Source organism: Lagenorhynchus albirostris, chromosome 2 (genome assembly GCF_949774975.1).
Source record: "Lagenorhynchus albirostris chromosome 2, mLagAlb1.1, whole genome shotgun sequence".
Classification (NCBI taxonomy): domain Eukaryota; kingdom Metazoa; phylum Chordata; class Mammalia; order Artiodactyla; family Delphinidae; genus Lagenorhynchus; species Lagenorhynchus albirostris.
In genome coordinates, this window is record NC_083096.1 from 714,489 (window position 1) to 737,265 (window position 22,777).

At 66.2% G+C, this 22,777-nt stretch overlaps 3 protein-coding genes across 4 annotated transcripts in view; 1 reads left to right on the forward strand and 2 right to left on the reverse strand.

The window, feature by feature from the left end:
* Positions 1-5,674, reverse strand: part of LGR6 (leucine rich repeat containing G protein-coupled receptor 6) — a 95,305-nt gene extending 89,631 nt beyond the window's left edge. Inside the window, exon 1 of the mRNA XM_060126131.1 lies at positions 4,819-5,674. Coding sequence (XP_059982114.1) covers positions 4,819-5,018 — 200 coding nt within the window. The 5' untranslated portion in view covers positions 5,019-5,674. The remainder of the gene's footprint in view (positions 1-4,818) is intronic.
* On the forward strand, positions 4,937-8,600 carry LOC132507101 (uncharacterized). 2 transcript variants are annotated; one of them, XM_060126140.1, is made up of 3 exons: positions 4,937-6,374; positions 6,545-6,676; positions 7,065-8,600. In XM_060126140.1, exons 1-3 carry the CDS (start codon positions 6,096-6,098, stop codon positions 7,302-7,304), a joined length of 651 nt encoding a protein of 216 aa, XP_059982123.1. In that variant the 5' UTR covers positions 4,937-6,095; the 3' UTR covers positions 7,305-8,600. The 2 variants fall into 2 exon arrangements, with proteins under 2 accessions (XP_059982123.1, XP_059982129.1); XM_060126146.1 differs by having other exon boundaries at positions 7,068-8,600.
* LOC132516485 (receptor-type tyrosine-protein phosphatase V-like) lies at positions 8,373-22,032 on the reverse strand. Its single transcript, XM_060142880.1, is given in 35 exon segments — positions 8,373-8,620; positions 8,934-9,091; positions 9,155-9,269; positions 9,702-9,842; positions 10,381-10,515; positions 11,315-11,397; positions 11,493-11,654; positions 11,657-12,093; positions 12,240-12,281; positions 12,376-12,454; positions 12,571-12,631; positions 12,738-12,797; positions 13,201-13,256; positions 13,365-13,429; positions 13,935-14,145; positions 14,408-14,521; positions 14,524-14,553; positions 14,790-15,071; positions 15,342-15,428; positions 15,431-15,529; positions 15,688-15,911; positions 17,479-17,521; positions 17,613-17,713; positions 18,735-18,912; positions 19,143-19,371; positions 19,517-19,592; positions 19,594-19,732; positions 20,407-20,431; positions 20,434-20,584; positions 20,586-20,652; positions 20,823-21,026; positions 21,029-21,074; positions 21,340-21,419; positions 21,652-21,700; positions 21,976-22,032. Coding segments are annotated over 35 exon segments (4,155 nt in total). The 3' UTR covers positions 8,373-8,551.
* Between the last annotated feature and the right edge of the window lie 745 nt (positions 22,033-22,777).

The following is a 22,777-nucleotide window of genomic DNA, read 5'->3' on the forward strand; positions in this document are numbered from 1 at the left end:
GATCCCACATGCCGCAGAGCAACTAAGCCCCCGGCACCACAACTACTGAGCCTGCGCTCTAGAGCCTGTGTGCCACAATTACTGAGCCCGTGTGCCACAACTACTGAAGCCAGCACGCCTAGAGCCTGTGCTCCGCAACAGGGGAAGCCACCACGGTGAGAGGCCCACGCACCGCCACCGCAACGAAGAGTAGCCCCCGCTCGCCGCAGCTAGAGAGAGCCCACATGCAGCAACAAAGACGCAATGCAGCCAAAAATGGATAAATAATAAAATAAAGTAAGTAAATTTTTAAGAAGGAAGGGAGGAGGGAGGGAGGGAGGGAAGGGGGAGGGGGAATAGGGAGGGAGGGGGAGGGAAGAAGGGGGGAAGGGGAGGGAGGGGGGAGGAAAGGCAGCCCAATGGGGCCCAGAACTTAGACTCTGTCTCCCTAAGTCTGCGCCCGTCACAGGCATTTCTGTCACCCTTCCCGGGCCTCAGTGGGTCCTTTGCAGTGGAGGGTTGAGAAAAACAGCGCCCATGGTCAACGTTTTAAAGCAGACACAAGGCTTTGCCCCTTTGTCCCGTGGCTCCTCCTACCGCCCTTCCCAGTGAATGCTGTCGGCGTTTCCATTCTCAACATGAAAAAAGACAAACTTTGGAGCGAGTGAGTAGCGGCCAGAGGACGCACAGCCCATAAACCGAAGTGCTAAGACTGGAGCCCAGGGCTTCGGCAGGGCCTCCGTCGGGCACCCGGCACCGCGCCCGCCCTGCCTGCTGCCTGGTGGGCACGGTCCACGCAGAAGCCGTCGGGTCGAGCCCTCGGAAAGGGAGAGGCGGGGCTGGCTGGGCGGGCCGGGCGACTTTGCTCTGAGCCGGGCTTTCTTCTCCTCTGCCCGCCGCCCACCCATGGAGCCCGCAACGCCGCTGCCGGAGCCCAGAGGTTTCCTTTTTCTTTCGCCCGGGGCTGCTTCCTGCCTTTCTTTTGAACTGGGGTGTTGGCTCCCTGACACGCTCGCCCTCCTCCAGCGACCCCCCCCACCGGGCCTGCCCCGTGATGGGCCAACTCCGCCCCCCACCCCGGCTCTGCTTCATAGAAAGGCTGGCACCCAGTCCCTAGGGGACCCTCCTCCTGGAGCGGCTGGCTCCCCGCTCTCCCCGGGGGAGGCCCTGCGCCAGGACGGGAGGCTCAGAGCCCATCTCCCCTGCGTCTCCGGCCCTGTTTCTCAACAAAACCTGTGCGCATTGTGGTCTGGAAATGTTTTGGCACAGGCTGAGGGTTAGAACTCAAACCCCGAGTTTGTGGGGCGGGGAGAAGCTCAGGCTCTTAGAATCTAGTAGCAAAGGACACGGAGGCCTAGCCCGGAAAGGGCGGCCTCCGAGGTCCAGAATGAGAAGAGGCCCATGGATCTCCCAGACGCAGCCCGCAAGGCCGCCATCCTCCCTGGAGCCACATGTTTCTCTGCTTCTTCAGACGACAGGCCCTGCAGGGACCAGCCGCTGCGCTGGGGAGCGGGCTGGGGTATCCCACCCGTTGCTGCCTCACCCCCCTCAAAGCTCTGCGTCCGCACCGGCCAGGAGAAAACTAAAACCTCTCCAGGCCCCAGAGGGCTCCTCTCGGCTCCCCGCAGCCACTCTCTCCTCTCTCATCCCCCAACACACAGACGCGCCCATCCCGCACTTCCTCCTCCAGGAAGACCTCCCTGACTAACACTTCTTGGCCCCAGTCACCCTAATAACAACACCACTAACACTGGGCTCTTCCCAAGGGCCGGACACTGTGCCAAACCCTTTACAAACATCGTCTCAGTGAATTCAGACAACAGCCCTGTGAGGCAGGCATGAGCTCCATTTACAGATGAGGAAACTGGCCCAGGTCACCAGCTTGTGAGGACTGCGGTCCTGCTCTGCCATGACCGGCACCTGTGCTGGGACCCCCGCTCTCCCCAGCGCCCTGCCTCCGTCTCATCACCCCCAGGCAGCGATGAGTAGGATGGAAACTACCCAGAATCTACACACACGCTGCGTCTGACCTTTCGTCGAGGTCAGCGGTCGTCACAGCAGCCTTACAGGGAGTAAGGTCCCGAGGAGGCAGTAAGCTGCCTGACGGCGGTTGCGGAGCGGGGGGCCCCCTTCGTCCCGGAGGCAGAAGGTGATGGAAATGGGTGCTGAGGGGTCCGTGCAAGCGAACGAGCCTCAGGCCTTCTACAAGCAGCTCGGCCCCCCACTCGCTTCCTGTCTCTGCTCAACTCTGGGGGCAAAGGAGGGACTCAGAATACTACCCAGATTCTCCAAGTCAGGGACAGCCCCGGGTACTGCCAACAACACGCGTATATCTCTGTCCCCTCGCTGTGCGGACGTGGGACGGGATAGAGCGAGGGCCGCCCCACCTTCCGGGTGCCCCAGAGCCGGGGGTCCGTGTCTCCCAGGTGAGTCCCGGGGAGGACATCCAAACCCTCATGAGTCCCCACGAGCCTCACTGAGACCACGGGTTGGAGAGACGCCAAGGCCTGTGGGTGTTTGGCGTCGGTCCCTTCAACCCAATCAGCCGGGCGTCCGACCCTGAGGGAGCGTCGTCTTTGCAGGTGAGGGCAGAGCAGAGACGCAGTGGGACCAAGAGAGCGGGGCAGCGGTGGGCAGCTCTTTGCACGGGCTGGGTGTCTCCTGGAGCCCCGAGTTCCCTGGTGCCCCCTACGGCTCCGTCTCTGGCACCTTCTGAAGGTCTTCAAGGGCGCCCTCTGACCGGCCGCCCCCTGTACATCCACGTGTTCTCATCTGACCTTTCACCTTCTCCTCCACGTCCTCCCACCCCATCCCCAGTGTTCACAGCTGGCTGGACCCCGAGCCCCACCCGGAGCAGCCAGGCACTGACTGAGGCCAGCACCCCGCGGTCGCCTCCCCTCGTCCCGCCACAGCCTGTTCCCTTGGGCTCTGCGCTCACCCCGGGTGCCATTTCCTCCCGCGTGAGGGTTCAGGCGCTGCTCGTATGTGTCAGGCCCTGTGCCGGGGAGTTTACATGACACGTCGCCTCACCTAGCCTGCCCACCACCCACTTGTCCCCACGTACAGACGAAGACCCCGAGGCTCAGAGGACTCGGGTGACTCCGTCAGGGGCAGAGCTAGGAGGGGCCGGGGCTTGGGTGGCCCAGACGAGAGGCCCTGCGGGCCCCAGCAGCCAATGAAAGTGTGGGCCGTCCTCGGCCGGAGCTGGGCCACTTGGGGCTGAACTGGCGTATCCTCACTTTGCTGAGGAGGGAAGGTGGCGGCCCTCACGCCCACCCTTCCACGGTGCGTTTGTGCCTGGGCCACTCTCCAGAGAGGCAGAGAAAGGAGGCCCACCGCCCTGCAGAGACGCTCCACTCACCACCCAGACAAGACCCTGCGTGGCCAAGGGGGACCCTGCATCTTCCCCTCCCTCCAACATTCCAGGGCCTGCTGCTGAGGTCCCCAGGCCACGTGGGACCCTCCCTCCTACCCTGGGATGCACAGGCTGAGTCCTGGGAGAGAGGGGCTTTCTCAGGCCCCAGGGAGACTCAGGGTCGGCTCAGAAAACCCCAAATGCAGACATGACAGTGCCAGGGGAACAGTGACGAGACGGTGGGGGCAACCCTCCAGCAGCGTGGATTCTGACGGCGACACTGTCCTCTTTTCCCCAAGTCCTCCTGAGGAAGGATGGGTCTGGGGAAGGAGGTGGGACCAGTGAGCCCCTCAGCCTGGAAAAGGGAACTTTCTCCTGCTTCCCCAGAGAAAGGCTCCACAAAAGTCATTTCCAAATTCTTTTTAGCCACAGAACCCTGTCTCCAAATGAGCCAATGTCCTACCCGCTTCACCCACACACATGTAAAACGGCTGAAGGGGAGCTGCCCTGGTCCCATTTAGTTCAACAAATACTTGCCTGACTCTACAAACGAGCTCCTGTTTCCTCAGAGCCCCCAGGCCCTGGAGCCCAAAGCCACAGAGCTCCGGGACAGATGGCCCAGACCCTCCTCCTCCGAGAAGAGGTCGTGGAGGCCCAGGCGGGGCTGAGCCAGGAAGCCTTCCTCTCCCCAGAGCAGGGGGGAGGCAGGTGGTCTGGAGTGTGCGCTCACTCCCTCCTCCTGCCCAGGTGGCCAGGCCAGAGCCCCCAGCCCTCAAGCCCCGAGGGGCAGCTGCCCCCAGTGGGGTCCACTTCACACACCATCTCACCCCAACTCAGACTCTAAAAACAGCTCTTTGGTTTTCAGCTTGGCACTGCCCACAAATTAGTGTCTCCAACACGGCTTCTTGGGACGTGACTTCAGGGAGGCCCCTGGGGAGCCAGAGGCCTCAGTGGAGGGAGATGGAGCCAGCAGGGACGTCTTGGAGGAGACGAGGGTGGCTTAGTCCCCTCTCCTGGCTTCTGGGACCCCCACCAAGGCCACCCAGCTCGAGTGACTGCTCTGCTCTCCTTGCCCCGGCTGGGGACAATCTTTCCCCCCACGGGGCCCCTCCCCTCTCCTCCGCTGAGCCCTGGCCACCGTCCTGGCGCTGCTCTGCAGGAGAAGAAACCAAGAAACCGGCAAGAGGAGAGGGGGCGGCAGTCTGGGCCCCTCTGCTCAGGGCCCGGAGACCCACCTCTCACCTAGCCTGGGCTCGCGCCATTAGGCCCCGAGACGGGCCAACCGGGAACCGGTCAGGGAAGCCCGGCCTCACCACTCGCCTGGCCTTCAGCCTGGGACTGTTCTCCCCGCCACGGCCCCGCAGTCCAAGACAGGGCAGAAGATGCCTGGGCCTCAGGGCTCCAGCTGCGTAGGTGCCCCAGACTGAGGCCGGCCCGGCCAGCGCGCAGCCAGGCGGGCTCAGGGAGAAGCGCGTGGTACTCACAGGTAAGCCGTCAGGGGGTCCAGGTCCCCCGGCACCGCGGAGAGCCCGCGCTCAGAGCAGTCGGCCGACAGCATGATGCCGTCCTCGTGGCAGCGGCAGGGGGCCGGGCAGGCGGGCCGCGGGCCAGGCTGGGGGGCGCACGGGGAGGCGCAGAGTGCGGCGCAGAGCCAGAGGGCGCGGAGCCCGGGTGCGCTGGGCATCGCGGCGGCCGGGAGGGTGGCGGGCACCGGTGGCGCACAGTCAGAGAGGAGCAGGCATCGCTGCTTGGTCTTCACTCCTGGGTTTCACGGGTTGGGCTTGGCAGGGGAGGGCGGAGCCAGGGAACTTTCTCGCCTCTCGCTCCACTTCCCTCCTTCCCTCCGAGCTGGCAGGAATTTCATCCAGGAAAGAAAAAAATCCAGGAATTTCATTTCAACCCGGAGAGCGGAGAGCGGGTCCTGCAGGCGTTTGGGCTGCGGGCTCAGGACCCCGTTGCCAGAGCGGACAGCCTCGGGGCCACAGGGGATCGGAGGAGGGCCCCGGAAGCACCTTGTTTGCTCGAGGTCACCCACTTGGGGGGGGGAGCAGCCCCAGAAGTACAACTCGGGGTCACCCGCCGCAGCCTGGCTCCTGGGGAGGGGAGCGAGGGGTTGTCTCGCCAGGTGGGCCGTGAAGGGCCGGAGCCGCGGGGCGGGTGGAGGTCGGGTGGCTACAGGAGGAGACTTCCAGCCGAGCCCCAGGCCCCCCACTAGAGAAGGTGTGACGTCCACTCACAAAGCGTCTTGCACGCGGCCCCAGTCAGGTGGGAGCCCGGGAGCCCTGGACCCTGCTCCCGGGATGGAGCCAGGCGCCCGGCTGGGGGACGCGCCCACCTGGCGGTCCGGACCGGCCCGAGTCGGCAGTCTGGCGCCACCTGGAGGCCAGTCCAGCAGCTGCAGCTCCACCAGCCTGAGGCTGGAAGGGCCAGGCGGGAGGCTTGAGGGCGAGAGACGGTGGCTGATGCTGGGCTCATCCCGGCGCCGGGCCAAGCCCAGGGTGGAGTGAGAGCCGGCCGCGTCTCCTGACCTTACTCTCCCCACACGGTCCATCCTGAGTGTACAGCGGCAGCCTGAAAGCCTCAGCGCAGCCAGTGGCCCTTCATCCAGGACCGTCACCCCCCCAGGGCCACTCATCACCCCCCTCCCATTCTCTGCTACTGCTCTCACCTCCCGGGCCCCAGGGGCTGCACGGCTGGGCCAGGAAGGCGGAAACCAAACCAACCGTTGCCCTCTGGGGTGTGGGGCTCGGCCCTGACGTAGATGAGCCCCCAGGAAGGCCTGGGTGGTCCTTGTGCACGGAGGGCCGGAGAGACCACAGGGGTGCTGCCCACTCGGCTGTGTTCCCGGCCTCACTCCCCACTCGCTGCGGCCCTCCTGCTCCTTTGCAGCTCTGGTGTGGGGGCCCTGCTGCCCCCTCAGCATGGCGGGGCCTGGGCCCAGTGCGAGGCTCCAGCCCGCCTACTGGAGGGTCGTCATGGGCCAACCCCGACTCCTGGGAACGAGTGTGCAGAGGGTGTGACCCAGCCCAGGGAGGCCCAGGTGAGCGGGGAGGCTGCCCTGCTCCAGCTTCTGCTGCACAGGCCGCGAGGGCCCTCCCGGCCTCTGACCCCTCGCCTTTCACGAGGAGCTCGGGGCGGCCAAGGAGAGCCCTGCCCCTCCCCGATTCGGGGTCTGACTCCTTTCGGGGCGTCCTGCTCTGGTTTGTGCAGGCTTTCTGTGTCCCCCAGGCCCTCTACCGGGAGCGGCTGGGGCCCCGCCGCTGGCGCCAGCCGTCCAGGGCCTCCTGGTTGATGAGGGGACAGATGGGACCTGGTGTGGCCGCGGGTGATGGTGTCGCCACGGTGAGCACCCCTGCCCTCCTTTCTGCTTCTCCTCAGGGTTTTCCCTCCCCAGACTCCCGCACTGTGGTGGGGCGAAGGAGGCAGAGAAAACTCAGCCGCTCTGGCCACGCAGCAGCGAGCCCCCCCCCCCCCCCCGCACCTGCTGCTGGCGGCGGGAAAGGGGAAGGCCGGGTTGCGGGGGGAGGGGGGGGAGCAGGGCCAGGTCGGTCCTGCTGTGCACAGGGCAGCAGCTGTGCCCCCTCGCCCCGAGTAACCTGCTCTGAATCCAGGGCCGCCCCCCGGACACTAGAAACTAGATCTGAGGAACAGGGAAACTGGAGGGCGGGGCTGGGGGCTGCCCCGCGAAAGCCACCCACCAGGCCCCCCCAGCCCCGCTCCTGTTTCCCAGCAGGCCCTGGCATGGATGGACAGAACGCACTCGGCCTCTGGCTTGACCACATCCCTTATTCCCCGACTCGGCGCCTTCACGGCACGGGGCCCAGCGGGCATCGGGGGACAGACTCCCGAAAGACGATGTCAGGGCAGAGTGAGGAGGGGGCTGTGTCCGGACCCGCACCCCGAGCCGCGGGGCAGCGGGGTCTCTGCCTGCTCCTCTGGGGCCCCGTCCAGTGGCACCTGCAGTGGCTGAGCGGCGTGCCTAGCTTCTCCACGCACCAGGAGCAGCACGGGCCCGCGGCAGCCAGGAGGGGCAGCAGGGTCATGGTGGGGAGCTCCTGCCCGGCTCCCCACACGGCAGCTGCAGCCTCTGCACCGGCCCCTCCTTCCTGCTCCCTCTCTGGGCAAAGACGTTGGCACCGGTGCCTGGAGGGGCCGGGACTGCTCCGCGGAGCCCACCCCCAGCCCACGGCCCTAGCTTACGCATGTGATGCTGAGGAGGGTGCAGGGCCAGCCTGCAGCGCTGCTCACGGCCACCCAGCGCACGGTCACCGCGCCCGTGGCGATGGGCTGTGACTCCGTGAGCCAGACTGGGTCAGGGCTGCTCGGCCGGCCAGCCCATCCCCACCCAAGCCCCGGTCACACCACAGCCCCACCCCAACCCTCAAGCATCCCACCCTCTGCCCCTGTTCCCTCACCTTCTCCCGGGGGTCTGGCAGGCACAGGGAGACCAGCACGCGAGTGCCGTGCTCCCACACCAGCTCCCAGAGCTCTGCGGGCCCCGGTCAGCATGACGTGATCGCGGCCAGAGGGCCCGCCCTGCAGAGCACAGGGTGTCCCCTGCCCATCTCAGCTCTAGGACCCCCAGCCTCCCAGGCCCAGACCAGGAAGCACCAATGGCCCAAGGGCATGGTCCCACGGGGAAGAGCCAGGCTTCGGGCATCTCTCCAGCAGGGCCGTCCTCTGCCGGAGGGGACCGCCCGTGACAACAGCCGTCTGCGGGACGAGGGTAAGGGTGAGGCTGCCGGAGGCCCCAGCCTGGACGACGCCCGATGCCCCGTCCACCCGCAAGCCCACTGGCACTCGCGGGAGGCCATGCCGTCCTGCCCACGGCCAGGAGAGGGCATCGCAGAGCCGGCCTGGTCCTTGAGGGCCTGGAGCGGAAGCTGGGGAGGGTGATGGGCAGAGGGGCACCATGAGACAGGCCGCAGAAGTGGTGGCACGAGGGGACCCCGCGTCGTCGTGCCGCCCGGCCCGCAGCTACCTTGTGCTCCCCCAAGAAGCCAGCGTCGCCAGATCACGCCTGGGGAGAAAGCTCCGCACGGGGATGGGCTGCGGCCTGGGCGGGGCGCGGGGTGCGGGCCGCGTCGGGGGTGCCGGAGGCTGCCCAGCTCCCGCTCTTGGTCTCCTCGGCCCTGCGTGGACGGAGCTGGCAGCCTGTTGGTGGGAGGGACGGGGACCCTGCCCCGCACCGGGCCAGGTTCCCGGTGCTGCACGTACTCAGAGGTGCCGGGGGGCCCCTTCCAGGACCCTGCTCAGGAGGCAGCCGTGCAGGAAGATGTACTGGCTCTGGGGGGTGGGAAGGGAGGCGGTCAGCTAAGGGACTGTGGCCCAGCAGGGAGACTTCCAGGCCCTGACCAGCCAGACGGCCCGGGGCAGGGGAGGGGCTTTGGGGAGCCTTCCCGTGGGGCCCCTCCGCATCAGAGCTGGCAGGGGCCCTCCTACCTCCCACCCCCGGCACAAAGGGAAACAGAAGCCCCGATAGGAGGGTGAGTGTCCGAGCCCCTCCCCCGGGGTTCTTCCCTGGCCCCTGGGGACCCTGTGGCCCGGCCATCTGCCCCACCCCCTCCCAGGGTCCGCAGCCCACCCGCCTTGCCCTCACCGGGGTCTGGATCATGAGGGGCCAGTGCAGGCGCAGCGAGCACACCGTGTGGAATACGTCCACTGTATCCTCCTCCCCCAGCTGCTGCAGCAGCCCTGACAGGGCCACAAAGGTGTCCGAGCGGCCCACGCCTGCACTGCGGGTCAGAGGGCCCAGGGCTGTGAAGCGGGGCCCTTCCCCAGCCCACCCCGCCACCCGCCACCTGCCCCGCCTGCCTGCACCAGGACGGGCCCCGCTCCTCTCCCGAACGGGGTCCACAAAGGCCAGCAGGGAGCTGGGGGTCTCGGGGACGCTGTGGTCTGGCCGGGTGGCGAACTGCAGCTGCTTCACTGTCCACTGCAGTTGCTGGGCAGCCCGGAGGCTGGGGGGCAGAGGAGCCGCTTCTCCGTCCCCTCCTAACCCACTGTCCTCTGCTCAGCCCTCATTCTGTCACCAGATCTTGAGAGCGGAGTGGTGCCCCTCATGCTGGGTTGCTCCCCTCAGCTCCTCCAACCCCCCGGGAAGTCTGCCTGCAGGGGGCCCAAGGGGGAGGGGGGCACTGCTGCCCCAGGAGGACACAGCCTGGCATGGCGGATGGGGCCCAGGGGTCTGGGGTGAGCGGGGGCCCTGAGCCGGGTGCAGGGCAGGGCAGAAACCGTCCCTTCTCACCCAACTTCGGATGACCCTTAGCCTTCCCTGTGCTTCCCTACCCTCCCTAACCTCCAACCTCCTGGGCAAGGGGGAGGCCAGGGGCCCAGGAGGTGAGCTGACCTTCTAAGGAGTCACAACCCCTCGCTCGCGGGTACGCATGTGCTGCATCTGGAAGTCCCGCGCGGTCCACTCGTCCTCGGGCTCCTCGGCCAGGAGGTGGACGATGTGACCGTGGGTGACAGGGGTGGAGTCGGCTGGCCAGTGGTGCTCACGTAGCACCTAGGGCCAGAGGGATGTGGGCCCCCCCATCACTGCCACCCCTGCTGTATCAGCACCTCCCACCCACCTGTCTGTCTCCGCCACCCTGCTTGTCCGGAAGCCTCTCTCCCCCGGCCCGGCCCTAGCACCTCCACCCCCAGACCTCTATGTGACCCCTGGGACTTCCAGGCAGCTGCCGGGCTCCTGTGCAAACTGCATGGCCTTACTTAGGACCACCTGGCCTGGCCTCTCCGCTCCAGCTGGAGGGGCTCAAAGGTGTTGTCCCAGGGCCCCGCACGGAGCAGGGCACAGGCGTGTTTAAAGCAAGGATGCAGACTGGGCCTGGAGCAGGAGAGGGTGGTCTCGGTGAGAAACAGCAGAGGCAATGGAGGCGAGTCCAGCTGGGAGCCTGGGTTCCTGGTCTCCTTCCCTGCCCCATCCTGGGCGGCCTGGGGACCCCACCAACCCCCAGGCCTCACCTGGCCTCCCAGACCCACAGCTGGTCCTGTGGGGAGAGCCTGCCACCTGGTGGCCACCCCGGGGGCTGTGGCACGCTCACCCGCCCACTCTCCATGCCCACCGTCAGCATGACGACGACCCGGACCTGCTGCTCCCACGCCAGCTGCCAGAAGTCCTCCAGGGTCTTCTTCAGAAGCCCCTGGGTGGTGATGAACTCCTGTGGGCGGGTGTAGCCCTGGGGGCGGGCAGGATCACGTTAACTGGGGCCCCAGCCCACAGCCACGCATCCCACGGGTGATCTCTGGGAGTGAGGACCTCGTGTGCAGGTCGATACGTGTGCACACACGTGAACACATGTGCGCCAAGGACCCAAATCAGGAGGGTGACTTGGAGACAGCCCCACCTCGATGGGACGATGACAAGACACTGATGGCCCCGAAGTAGCCTCCCCAGGCCACCCCTTCACCACCCGACCCACACCACCTGCACTTCTCCCAGGGCTCCACTGCCCACCCAGCTCCCCGAGGCCAGCACTCAGTCCCTCCTCCAACAGCCCCATCTGCCTCTCCTGCCTCCGCCTGATGACCCCGCCCCACTCTGTCCACATGCACCGCCCGGCTCTTCTCTGGGTCTGTCCAGCTGCAATGTCTGCCCCTCTTTCATCACTTATCAGGATTCTGCTCATCCTTCAAGAGACCAAATGCCCCCTCCTCCAGGAAGCCTTTCTTGATTCCAAGGTGGACTAAACGTTCCTTCTTCACGAGCTCTGAGCACCACACGTGTGCCCTTATTACAGCACCTGTCATGCCGCGTGGCAGGTGTCACACACATACACACACACACACACAACTCCTGCTCCTTTGAAGGTGGGAATCCGTGTAGCCCAGCCCTGCCTCCTGCGGTCCCAGCACAGCGACCAACACACAAGACACACAAGCTGGCGGTCTTCGTGGACGGCTAGGGCAGGACAGCGTGTCCTGCAAACCGGGCCCCTCCCGAGTGGACGCCGCAGCCAGCGCGCAGGCGGCTCTAACCTGCTGGTGGATGAAGCTGGTGTTGACGTAATTGGAGTGAGGCTCTCCGTCCAGCGGGGTCAGCCTGACCCGGCAGTGGTCATCTGCAGACGCTAAAAGCCGCGCATTCAGGGCGGGCACACGCAGCGCCTCCTCCGGGCCGAGCTCCGGCCCGCACACCCCTGCCTGCCATGCTCACAGGGCAGCACGAGAGGGTAGCGGTTCTCGTGGTGTCGGCAGGGTGCAGAGACGGGGGCCGAAGCAGACCCATGTCACCCCCACACCGGGGGCGGGGTCGTGCACAGCTGGGGCCCCCCAGAGCCTGGGGGCGGCAGAGGCCTCACCTCGAACTCCTGAAAGCCTGGTGGGCACAGGTGCTCTTGGCCTCGTAGCCCTGTCGGAAGCTGTGGGCAGGGATGGGCCCGTGGGTCCACCTGGGGGAAGAGGGAAGAGTAGGCGGCGGCCCTGGTGTGCAGAGTCCTGCCCTGGGCGCCGGTAGGGGCCAGAGAGAGGGGGCAGGGCAAACAGGACCACACTCGGAGGAGGTGGGCATGAGTGTCTGAGGCCCCGACCCCGGGTCCTGAGGATGGCTCTGGGCACAGCTGCTCGCAGCGCCGCTCAGGGTGCGGCCGAGAGAAGGAAGAACAGTAGCGATATTGGGAAGATTGCGAAATCCAACGTCGGAGAGAAAGAAGGAGACGGAAGCGACTTGGCCCGCAACCGTCCAGGTGGTCAGTCGGGGACCGAGAGGACGGGAGTCTGGAGGCAGAGGCTGAGGGCCTGGGAGGAGCCGGGGGCCCCTGGGAGCAGGGTGACGAGGGTGTGACAGCGGCTGAGGGCAGGCTCGGCTGGGGGGGCGAGGGATGCAGTCCCGGGGAGACCCCGTCATCACCGAGCCTGTGGAGGGCGGGCCGCCTGCCCCGCCCCACAGGGGCCACACACTCACCGCAGGTTGACCAGCTCCTGGGAGCACAGGTTCTTCTCCGACCTGCAGAGGGTGACGGGGCCTGGGAGGCAGCCTGGGGCTCCCCCAACACGCCGGCCCAGCCCTCCCCGCCGCTCACCTCCGCCCCTGCACTCACCTCCAGCACAGCAGGCCCAGCAAGGCGCCAAGCGCAAGGCCACCGCCAGCTGCGACACCCACCGCTGCTGGGAGGGGCTCTGTGGACGGAGACGGAAGGGTGAGCTGGGCAGCCCCGACCTGCCACCCCGTGAGACACACCAGCCTCCCCTGGGCCCGAGACCCCCTGGGTGGAGGGCGCAGTGACAGCCCTCACCCTGCAGAAGGAAGTCCCAGATGCCGAACCGAGGCCAGAGAAGGCTGCCGGGGGGACCACCCTGGACGGGCACCGAGAACGGCCTGTGAGCCCTCCCTGCCCCCAGCTCCTGAGCAGGGCCCCCCCAACACCCCTGAGGACGAGAGGGCGGAGGCCTGGCCCCGCACCTTCTGGAGCTGCTCCGTCCAGTACGGTCGCCACGTGCCCTGGGCTACTCTACTGAGCACCTGAACCGGAGCGGCTCCAATTTCAGATTTGCCGCAAGCATAAGCTACACACAGGATTTCAAAGTTCTACTGATTAGAAGAAAAGGATGTAAAATCTCTCATTAATCATTTTAAAAAGTCGATCACATGTTGATACGATATTTTTAGTATCTTGGTTTAAATAAAACGTGGCTGAGATTAATGGCACCTGTTTATTTTTTTCTTTGTAACAGAGCAACTGGGAACCACAGATGTGGCTCTCACTTGTGGCCTGCCTTATGTTCCTACTGGTCAGCGCTGCTCCAGGATACGGTGGCCAACCGGGAGCAGCATGGCGGAGGGGAGCCTTGCGGGAGGGTAGAGCGATCGCAGCAGCAGCAAACCGTTTCCTCAATGCCTGTCTTGCCCACTACCCCCAGCCCACCCAGGTCAGGGCTGCCACCAGGAGCACCTCCTTCGCTGGCTCTGGGGCTCCCAGCTCTGTGAGGCAGGACAGGTCCCCGCTGGTAGCTGAGCCTCAGAAGGGAGGTCCCAGCACCCATCCCCACCCCAGGACCCAGCTGGAGTCCTAGCTGGGTGCCCACCTACCTGAGAAGGCTGAGAAGGAGATGAGGGGCTCAGAGCTGTACCTGGTAAAGGCTGCAACGCTGAACCTGTCACAGAGGGGCAGGACCTTCCATTGCGGGGCCGGGGGGGGGTGGTGGCAGGCAAAGAGGGCCGCGCCCCTCCCAGGAAACTGAGTCCCGGGCAGCAGATGGTCAGGTAGCAGGAGCCCCCTCGCCTGTTTAGGGCTTGGCGCCCCGTCATCTGAGACTTCAGAGCGAACTCCACCCTCTCCTGGCTTCTCTCCTGCCTCCACTGCCCTATTCTGAGAGCAAGAAGCCCTAGAAACAGGCGCCTGGTATCCTCAGTATAGCCCTAGCAAAGTGAAAGAGAATCCATCCCCTGCTTTGCTGAGAAAAGAACCACGTGGCAGGTGGGCATTCCCCTTTTTGCCTTGCCTACCAGGAAGCTCAGTCAGAATAGCTCTACTGACCCTACTGGACCAGCACATGCTTCCTCTCTATGAATCAGTCCAGCTCTTTTGTTGACACAGGTGTAAACAACACATCAATGAAACTTTCAGTGTCTCCCTCTCCCTTCAGCCTTGGCCCTCACCGATAGCGGGAACCCGGCCTGAGCTGCCCATTACAAACGTCCTGGGTCTGGCCACAGTCCTCTGTTCCCACAGGCACCATCCAGGACGTCGGCACGGCCCAGGGCCCCGGGTAGAAGGGGCTGGGGAGCAGGGCGGCCAGGTAGGCGTCACGTCCCCCGTAGTGTTGGTCGTACCAGGTGTGGTTGATGGCGTCACAGGGAGGCCGTGCCACTAGGAGAGGAACGGGGAGGGGGCGGGGCAGGTGGGCAGCGGGGTGGGGCCTCTCCCCACCAGAGGGGCTTGCCCGTGTTCTAGACGTGCCTGCCCCCGTTAGTATACCAGTCCCTTCCGCCAGAACGTCCCAGTCCCCCTTCCTGCGCCAAGACTCCCGCCGGCCTCAGACATTTCATCTCACCCGTGTCAGCGCCTGGGCCCCTTGCCACCCCTGCCAGGCAGTAGCCAGGGTCCCTCATCCGCCTGGGCCGGGACTCACGCGGCACATTAGTGGTGGCGGTGACGCCATAGTACTGGATCTGCCCGTCGTCCTCGCCAAACATGCCCCGGGATATCAGCGCGTCCATCTCCATCTCAGGCTCCAGCTGGGGGCCTCGGCCAGCTCGGGGGTGGGGGGGTGCCAGGCTGGGGGCGGAGGGGGAGAGTGAGGCCCTGACAGCAGTCCCCAAGGGCAGGGCCATGCCTGCAATGGCAGCTGACTGGACGCACAGAATCCAAACTGGGCTGGGTGCTGGGCACAAGCCCCGCAGGGGGTGTCAAACGAGTGTGGCGTTGGGTCAGGGTCAGGGTCGGGGCCGGGGCTGGGGGCGATGGGGGAGGAAGACTGAGGGAGCGGGGCCTGAGGCCAAGGGGGCGCCTACCCTCGGCAGCAGTGGCACACACCACGGTGACTTCCCGGCTCCACAGGCCGTTCCTGCCCCGCACGGAGAGGCTGAGGCGGTAGGACGTGGCGGGCTCCAGGCGGGACAGCAGGAGGGCATCCCCAGAGGTGCTGGCCTGGAAGACGAGGTGGGCGTCCCCTCCTGCTGCCAGCTGCTCCGCCACCACCGGACACGTGTCCACGTCCCCCTTGGGCACCATCCAGGCCAGGGCCAGGCGGGCGACCTTGGGCTGGCACTGCACGTCCTCCACTGGGTCGGGCTCTGCGGGTTCAAGGGTTCCACATCGCGTGGGAGTCAGCGCAGCCCAAGAGGTGGTCAAAGTCAGAGGCGCAGAGGGACCGGGCATTTCTGTCCCTGGAAAGGGGCAGCGGCCACAGGGAGAAATAAGGTCTCCTCGGGACCTGACGCCCATCTGGAGAGCGAGGGGCATCCCGAGGGCGGGTGGGCACGGCACACACCCAGACGAGCAGGGCTGGGACAGGATGGGCAGCGCTCAGGGTGCTCTGCTCCCCCTGACAGACACCGACGTACCCACGGGCAGCAGCACCAGGTGCGTGGAGGCCTGGAGCGGCCCCGCCGGGCAGAGCACGGACAGGGAGAGGTTGAGTCCAGGTGTGTGCGGCACACTCCGTGCCCCAGGCGGCCGCTGGCCCAGGCCAGGCTGACCACAGCACTGCCCGCCTGCATGGACACCAGCAGCTTGGTGGGCACCAGTGGGGCTGTGGGGAGGAGAGCAGGACGCCTGTGACCCCACGCAGGGCCCTCGGGGTGCAGGTGGGACGGGCGACTGGGGGGCAGCAGTGCCACTGAGGGAGGGAGCAGGGGTCCGGGGCGGCCCTGCCGCTGCTCCTCCCCTGGCCGTTCCAATGCCACTCACAGGCCCAGCCGGGGGCGCCGGCTGTTGCCACACGGAGGGGCCCGGCCTGTGCGACCACCTGCACCTCGTACTCAGTGCCCGGAGTCAGAGCTGAGAGACTGGCACCATCCAGCTGGGCCCCCACGGGGCTGGAGCCCACCGGGACGCCTGCCTGGTACAGGGTCCCCCGGTAGCCGTCCCGGCCCCACGGCGTGTGGACCCAGGATGCCCGGGGCTGGGGGGGCCTTCACTGGCCACACTTACCAGAGGGGGGGCGAGGGGGGCTGCGGGGACAACAGGGTCGGGGGGAGAGAAGGGAAGTGTCATGGCCTGAACTGTGTTCCCCCCAAATTCAAGTTGAAGTCCAGACCCTCAGGACCTCATAGCATGACTGTATTTGGAGATTCGGTCCCTAAAGAGATGAGGAAGGTAAAAGGTCATCGGTGCGGGCCCTGACCCAGAGGGGCTGGAACGCAGACACTGAGGGACAGCCGTCCACTCGCCGAGGACTCTGCCAGCCTGGGTCTCAGACCTGTGGCCACGGAACTGGGGACGCCTTCCCCGTGCGAGGACTGGGGACTTGCTGAAGGCAGCTCTAGTGCGGGGTGAAGAGCACAGCCCCGATCATGGCTCCTTCCTCCCGAAAGGGCCCCACTTGGCCCTCCACCCTTGGCCCAGTCGCGAAACACCGGTTCAGGTGACCAGTGAGAGGAGATTCTACCCGTGGGGAGGCAGACCGCCTCCCGACTTCCCCAGACAGCAGAGCACAAGCCCCGGCCATGCTGAGTGAGCGCATCGATCACCGCTCTCCCAGCCAGACGGGGCGGCCAGGGGGTTACACGCAGAGCCTTTTCCGGGCCCAGCCCCAGCTCTGACAGCCCCCCGAGTGGGTGGATAGGTTAAAGGGCAGGCAGTGTCTGGGGTCCAGGCGGGGCCCCTCCACCCTCCCCTTGGGCCCAGGGCCTGGGGTCACCTGGTGGACCCCTCCTTTGTAAACTGAGGCTCAAAGAGGCACAGGCCCGATCTGGGTCTGAGCCAGTCAGAGCCCCTGGCCGGAGCTTTCCCACCCCTCCCAGGCCGGTCCGAGGTCTCAGGGTCCTGGGAGGGGTAGGAGGGCAGGGCGGGCAGTGGGGGCCACCACACTGGAGAAGGATGACGCTGGGCAAGGAGACCCCGCTGTTGCCCGGCTCCACCGAGCAGGCCTCGGGCCTCTGGCAGGGGCTTCCTGGCCCAGCCTCCCGGCTCTGGGCCTCCGGGCCTCACCGTGTGACCCGTCCTGTACTTCAGGAACTGTGACCCTTCCTGGGGCCCCCCAACCCCCCCTTCTTTCTGGGGTTGTTACGTGGCCAGGAGCGTGGACCCTGGGCCACACGGCCCGCACGTGAACCCCGACGCCCCACTGAGGACTGAGAGCCTGCCCTGTGTTTGGCTTCCTCCTCCGTGAGACGGAGGCCTCCTGGATGTTGTTTAAGTGAGGGAACACTGAGCAAGGGGCCCGGGGGGCCTGGCAGCCAGTCTTCTGGTCCACCCAGTCCCCACCTCCCCGCCGCTGGTCATTAAGAGAGCTCGAGGGCCCAGCCCATGTCACCGCCCGGGAGCAAAGCCCAGGTTCTGCCTGCCTTCCTGGTGCCAGAAGGGCCAGGCCCCGGGGGCTCTCGGCCAGGGCAAGGGGTGTCCTGGTGCCCGAGGGAGCAACCGTAGTCAGCCCAGCGGCCTGCTCACGGACCACAGGGAGGTCAGGGCGCCGTGCAGCCCCTGGGACCCACTGAGCAAGGGTGGCCTGTGAGGCAGGGCCATGCGGAGGGCACTCACGTGTCCAGCCTGCGGCACTGGTGCCGCTGCTCTTGTCCAGCCCCTGCAGGGTGGACAGCCACGCCAGGAACTCGGTGCCCGGAGCCGGCTGGGCCCAGGAGAAGTCTGTGCCTCGGGGGCCAGGGTCTCCTCACCCTCCAGAGCCAGGGGGCTCAGGCGGTACAGCCACAGGAGGAAGCCGTCCCTGCCCCCGACGGGGGTGGGGGGTGCTGCAGACAGCCCGCAGGGCAGGGGGCTGGGCGGCCAGGCCCAGGCTCAGGTTGGCGGGAGGCGCAGGGACTGCGGGACAGGAAGAAACGGATTTGGAACAACCCAGCGCCCGCCCCTCGTGCTGCGTCGTCTGCTCCCTGCTCGCTGGCCTCCAGGCACAGCTAGCCACCAGGCTCCAGCCCGCTCCTTCCTTCCCTCCCAGGAAAACCTCTTGGATGACACGGTCTCCGCCCTGATGCCTGCGCCCCACCTGCTTCCCAGACCATCAGCTCCTGGAGGATGACGTCTGGTCCACCTGGTCCCCACCAGCACCCAGCGCCTGTGCCTCGCACCCGGGACACGGGGCTCCAGCTCAGCCACTGACGTTTGGCCCCCACCTCCCAATCTCTCTCTGTCTCTCTTCCTCTCTCTCCCTCTCTCTCTCTTTCTCTCCCCAACCTGAGGGCCTGGGTCCACACTTGCCCCTTGCTAAGGCCCCTCTCTGCTCACCCTACTCAGCCACACACGCTTCTCGGCCCACCTCCTTCCTCTGGGAACCCTTCCCTGACTCTTTAAGGTGGCCCTTCTGTAAGCCCTGAAGAATTAGCCGGAACCACATACAATTCCCCACAGTCCTCAGTTGTAACCCGTGAGAACAGAGCTTCACGTGGTTCAGATACACCGTGAGTATTCTCTGTGCATCTAGCTTACGCTCTGATGTATAAACCAACACGCGTTACTTCAACAGACACATAAACCGTCTGTTTACTCGGCAGCCTTCCTTTCTAGAGGGTCTTCTTCATAACCGTTGGCTTTAGCGCCTAACCCCATACCTAGGAATGGGAGGCATTCATTAAATATTTGTTGGAAGGATGGATGGATGGATGGCCGACCAGATGGCAGGAGGTGGAGAATGCTTGCAAACAGATTCATGAGCGGCCCCACCTTGGATGGACGCACGGCTTCTGAGCCAGGAACACGGCACACAGAGGGCGGCGTGTGAAGGACATTGGTCCCCACCGCCACCGCCCAGGCTGGCCCCCCAGGGCCCACAGCCGGGAACTCACGGGGGCAGGCGCTGGCCCTCTGCCCACGCCCACACCCACATGGTGTAGCAGGAGCCGGGCACGGGGCCCCTCAGCGTCAGGCCGGAAGTATCGGGGCCCAAGGCGACAAGACCGCCCAGAGAGCTCTGGCTGCCCTCCTGGCACCAGCCGACCCTGTAGGCTTCCCGCTGCCCTGGTGCTGGGGCCCAGCCAACGGTCAAGTCAGAGGGGCTGCCCCCTGCCGATGACCTCCGGTGACTGTGGTGCCAGGAGCGGCTTGGTAAGGGAGCCCTGGAGTATCTGGAGAGAGGAGCGGCTTGGTAAGGGGGCCCTGCAGTATCTGTGGTGCTGTGATGTCCCCACCCAGATCTCCACCCCGAGGCAAAGCCCCCCAGCCCTAGACCAGGGTCCGCGGTGGCTGGCACTCACCTGTGTGACTTATGGTGCTCAGGGGGTGTTGCCTGGAGAGGGGACAGTGTCCACTGTCCCCTGAGTGGGCCCCAGGTCCCTGGAGAGTGACCTGGGTGGCACCAGGTGGCCCAGCGATGTTTCTGAGGAGGCTGGGGGCTCCCTGGGTGTAGGGCAGTACCTGGGTCCCAGGATCCCTGCCGGCCTCCAGCCCGTCCAGGGGCAGCTCAGTACCATTGCCTTTCCGGCGCTGGGCTGCAGCATCTGGAGGGGGTGTGGTCCCTGGAGAGTGAGGACTCACACGTCTCCTGATGCAGGTGCCCCTGGGCAGGACCCCAGCCTGTACCCCGCCAGTGCAGACTCCCCTCCAGCCAGGCACTGGCCTGGGTCTAGGCGTCATAGGGCCCGGCCAGACCCCTCAGCTCTAGAGCATAGTGTCCAGCGGGCAGGGGCCCCGGGAACGTGGCATTAAGGGCCCAGCGTGATGGTCTTCTCCACCGGTCCACTTAGCCTGAGCAGGTAGCCATCCCGGGCCCCCGGCCCTGCCTTCCAGGTGGCCCAGAGCTCTGGGGGCCGGGGAGCGAGTACCAGGTCCAGGGGGACTGAGGGATCTGTGGGGAAGGGAGACACACGTGCAGAAGGTCCTGGACCCCCGTGTCAGCTTCTTCCCGCACGCCCTGGACCAGGCCTCATCCAGGCGCTGGCGGTGACCCTGCGCCATATTCCGGGTGAGTCCTGGGACCCGGCCGAGGACGTGGTGACAAACGATAACACATCCGGTGCCAGGCCTCACACTCCTCACAAGGCTGCCATCTTCATCCTGCTTTAAGATACAGCGGCTGAAGCACAGAGAGGGTCAGCACTTTGCCCGAGACCCACAGCCAGCGAGTGGCAGCGAGACAGCACTTCCCTGAGCAAAAGTGCAGCAAAGTCCCTGCGGGCTCAGCCCAGCTGGACACTCCTAAGCCTCGGGACCTGGTCCTCCTCTCTCTGAACCTCGATGCCTCCACCGTACGGAGATAACACAACTTAAGGGGTTGTTCTGGGGGGTAAACGAGGTGACACACAGAAGTGCCTGGCACGGGGCTGGCACGTGGATGCTACCAGTGCCGATAAGTGTCACCACCGTCATCGTCTGTGGTGGGGGCGGGTGGACTCCTGCCACCCCCTCCAGGCAGGCCTCACCCCTTCCCTGCAGGACTCCTGGAAGCCCACCCCACCAGCTGGCTCCTGCCTGCTTGACTGAAGAGCCTCTGCGGCAACCCCTTACCCGCCCAGCACGCACGGGTCCACTCGGTGGCGTTGGGCCCCGCCGCCAGATGGCAACAGTGCTGAGTGTCAGCTCACAGGGGGCTCCCGGAGAGAGGCGAGCGAAGGTGTGACTGGAGATGCCCCGTGTGACCCCCGCCGTCAGGTTGGAGCCGCCAAGGAGGTCTGTGAGCGTGAGACGCAGCCCGGCGGCGACCCGAGTCATTCCAGGAGGCCTGCAGGGCACTGGCACCTGGCGCACGCAGAGCTGGAGGCACAGGCGCTGGAGAAAGGGTGGGGAGAGCACAGCCGGGCTGGAGACAGGGCCCGACGCGGGGCCCGGGCGCCGCCCCAGCAGCAGCAGCCCAGGAGCCCAGTCACGGGACGCGGCTCTGGACGGCCCCCCACTCCCAGACCGGCCGCCCCCGGGGCCTCGCCGAGCGCCGGCCTTACCTGTCCACTGATAGATGCTGGGCTTCGCTTGGAGGTCGGCAGCCCAGGTGGGAACCTCCAGAGCGTGCTCGCTGCCGGGTAAGAGGTCACTAGAATTGTCGGACAGGGTGCCCGGGAACGCGGACACATTGTGAGCCAATGTCTGCGACTCCAGGTGGTAGAAGAGAATCTGGTAGCCATTCTGCCCCCCGGGGGCAGCGCCCGCAAGGCCTCCAGGTGGGACGGGCTCCCCAAGCTACGGAGCTGCAGGTCCTGGACCGTCAACAGGGCTGCATCAGAGGCAGACAGAGGCACCAAGTTCAGGGCCGGGGCATCACCTCTGCTTCTAGTGCCCCTGACGAGTCACTGCAGCAGGCGTGGTCCTCAGAGACCTCACCGTCTCGGGCCGCTCCGCCCCCTGCCAACCCTCCAGGGCAGCCACATCCTGCTCGGCCCCTCCCCTGCCCGCAGGCCATGCACCTGTGCGGGCAGTGCAGATGACAGTGGTGTTCTGCCCTCAGGGCCGCAGGGCTGTCACCTCCAGCTGATAGCAACTTCCCGGCACCAGGTCCTGGAACTCAAAGCTGGACGCGTTGGTGTGGGCCCGGAGTGGCTGCTCTTCCGGGGACCCCAGCGGGGTCAGGCGGCTGAGGCAGAGGGTGTGGCTGGCAGACCTCCCCTGGACCCTGACATTCACCCTCAGAGGCGGTCCGGGGGAGAAGGGCTGGGTCAGAGTCTCCCAACACCTTCTGCCCCAGAGGAGGAGGAGAGGCGGGAAGGGCCAGAGCAGAGGCGGGGTCTGGGCAGAGAAACAGCCTTGCCCAGCCCCCTCCCCACGGAAGGCACCTACCTCCACTCTCCCCGAGCGGACCCCCTTCCAGGGAGGGGCACTTGTCTTCCTGTAGGGAGGGGGCGAGGGTGTGGGAAGAGATGGGCAGAGGCTCTGGGCTCCAGCCAGGACCAGAGAAAAGGCTGTCCTCTCGTCTGGCTTCCGCAGACGTGGCCGAAGGGCATCACCGCAGGACACCGAGGTGCAGAGGCCCTGGGACCAGGAGCAGACTGTCCTGCTGTCCCGTCAGGGGGGTGGGAAGGAGCCTCCCCTGCCCTGCTTAATGCAGCCCAGCCACGGCGCCACGGGGCGGGGGGAGGCCCGGAGAGCAGGGGCACACCTCACCTCGGCCAGGAAGCCTGGGAGCCACAGGAGGACCGTGCACGGGAATGGGGGCCCCATCCCGGCCGAGTCTGCAGGGAGAGCTGGGCGGTAGCAGGAGGAGCCCACCCCCACCCGCCCCTTGGTCAGCGGGCGGAGAGCGAGGCGCTCCCTCCCCAGCCCAGACCCTGTGCCAGCAGGGCCCTGTCAGGGGCACAGGGCTGCGGCCCCCAGGCTGCGGGCAAGCTCATCTCCCCCTGCACCCCCAGCTCCACCCTCTTCCAGCTGTTGGCCTTCCAGGCCGGAAACTGTCCCTCGAGACCCAGACCCAGAGGAGAGGCGGCCTTGCGGGTGGGCAGAGACAGCTTGGTCCCCGACGCCACGCCCCCCAGGAGAGGAGGGGGTGTCTGACCCTGCACGCGCAGAGGTGGACCGGGCCTTTGTGTTCCTGTGCAGAGGGGTCCTGGTGACGTGGTGGGGGTGTGTGTGGCTGGGTGCTGGGTGGATGGACCAGCTATGCGTGTGCGTCGCTTGTGGACATACACAGGCGCGCGTCTGTCCCAAAAGCCTTGAGTCCCAGTGATGGTAGGTCTAGAAGAGCCCTCTGGTTTCACACCCTTGCCCCCCAGATAAGGAAGAAATATCCAGGGAGGGAAGAGCCCAGGCCCCAGCGTGAGGAGCGGAGCTGGGCTTGAACCTGGGACCTCCAGCTCCTGCTCCAGGCCCCCTAGGATGCGTGCTTGCCTCCCCCCCGCCCCGCCCCCGCCCCACCCCCCTCTACCTAGACCCCGCCCTCCCCGCCCCCTCTACCTAGACCCCGCCCCTG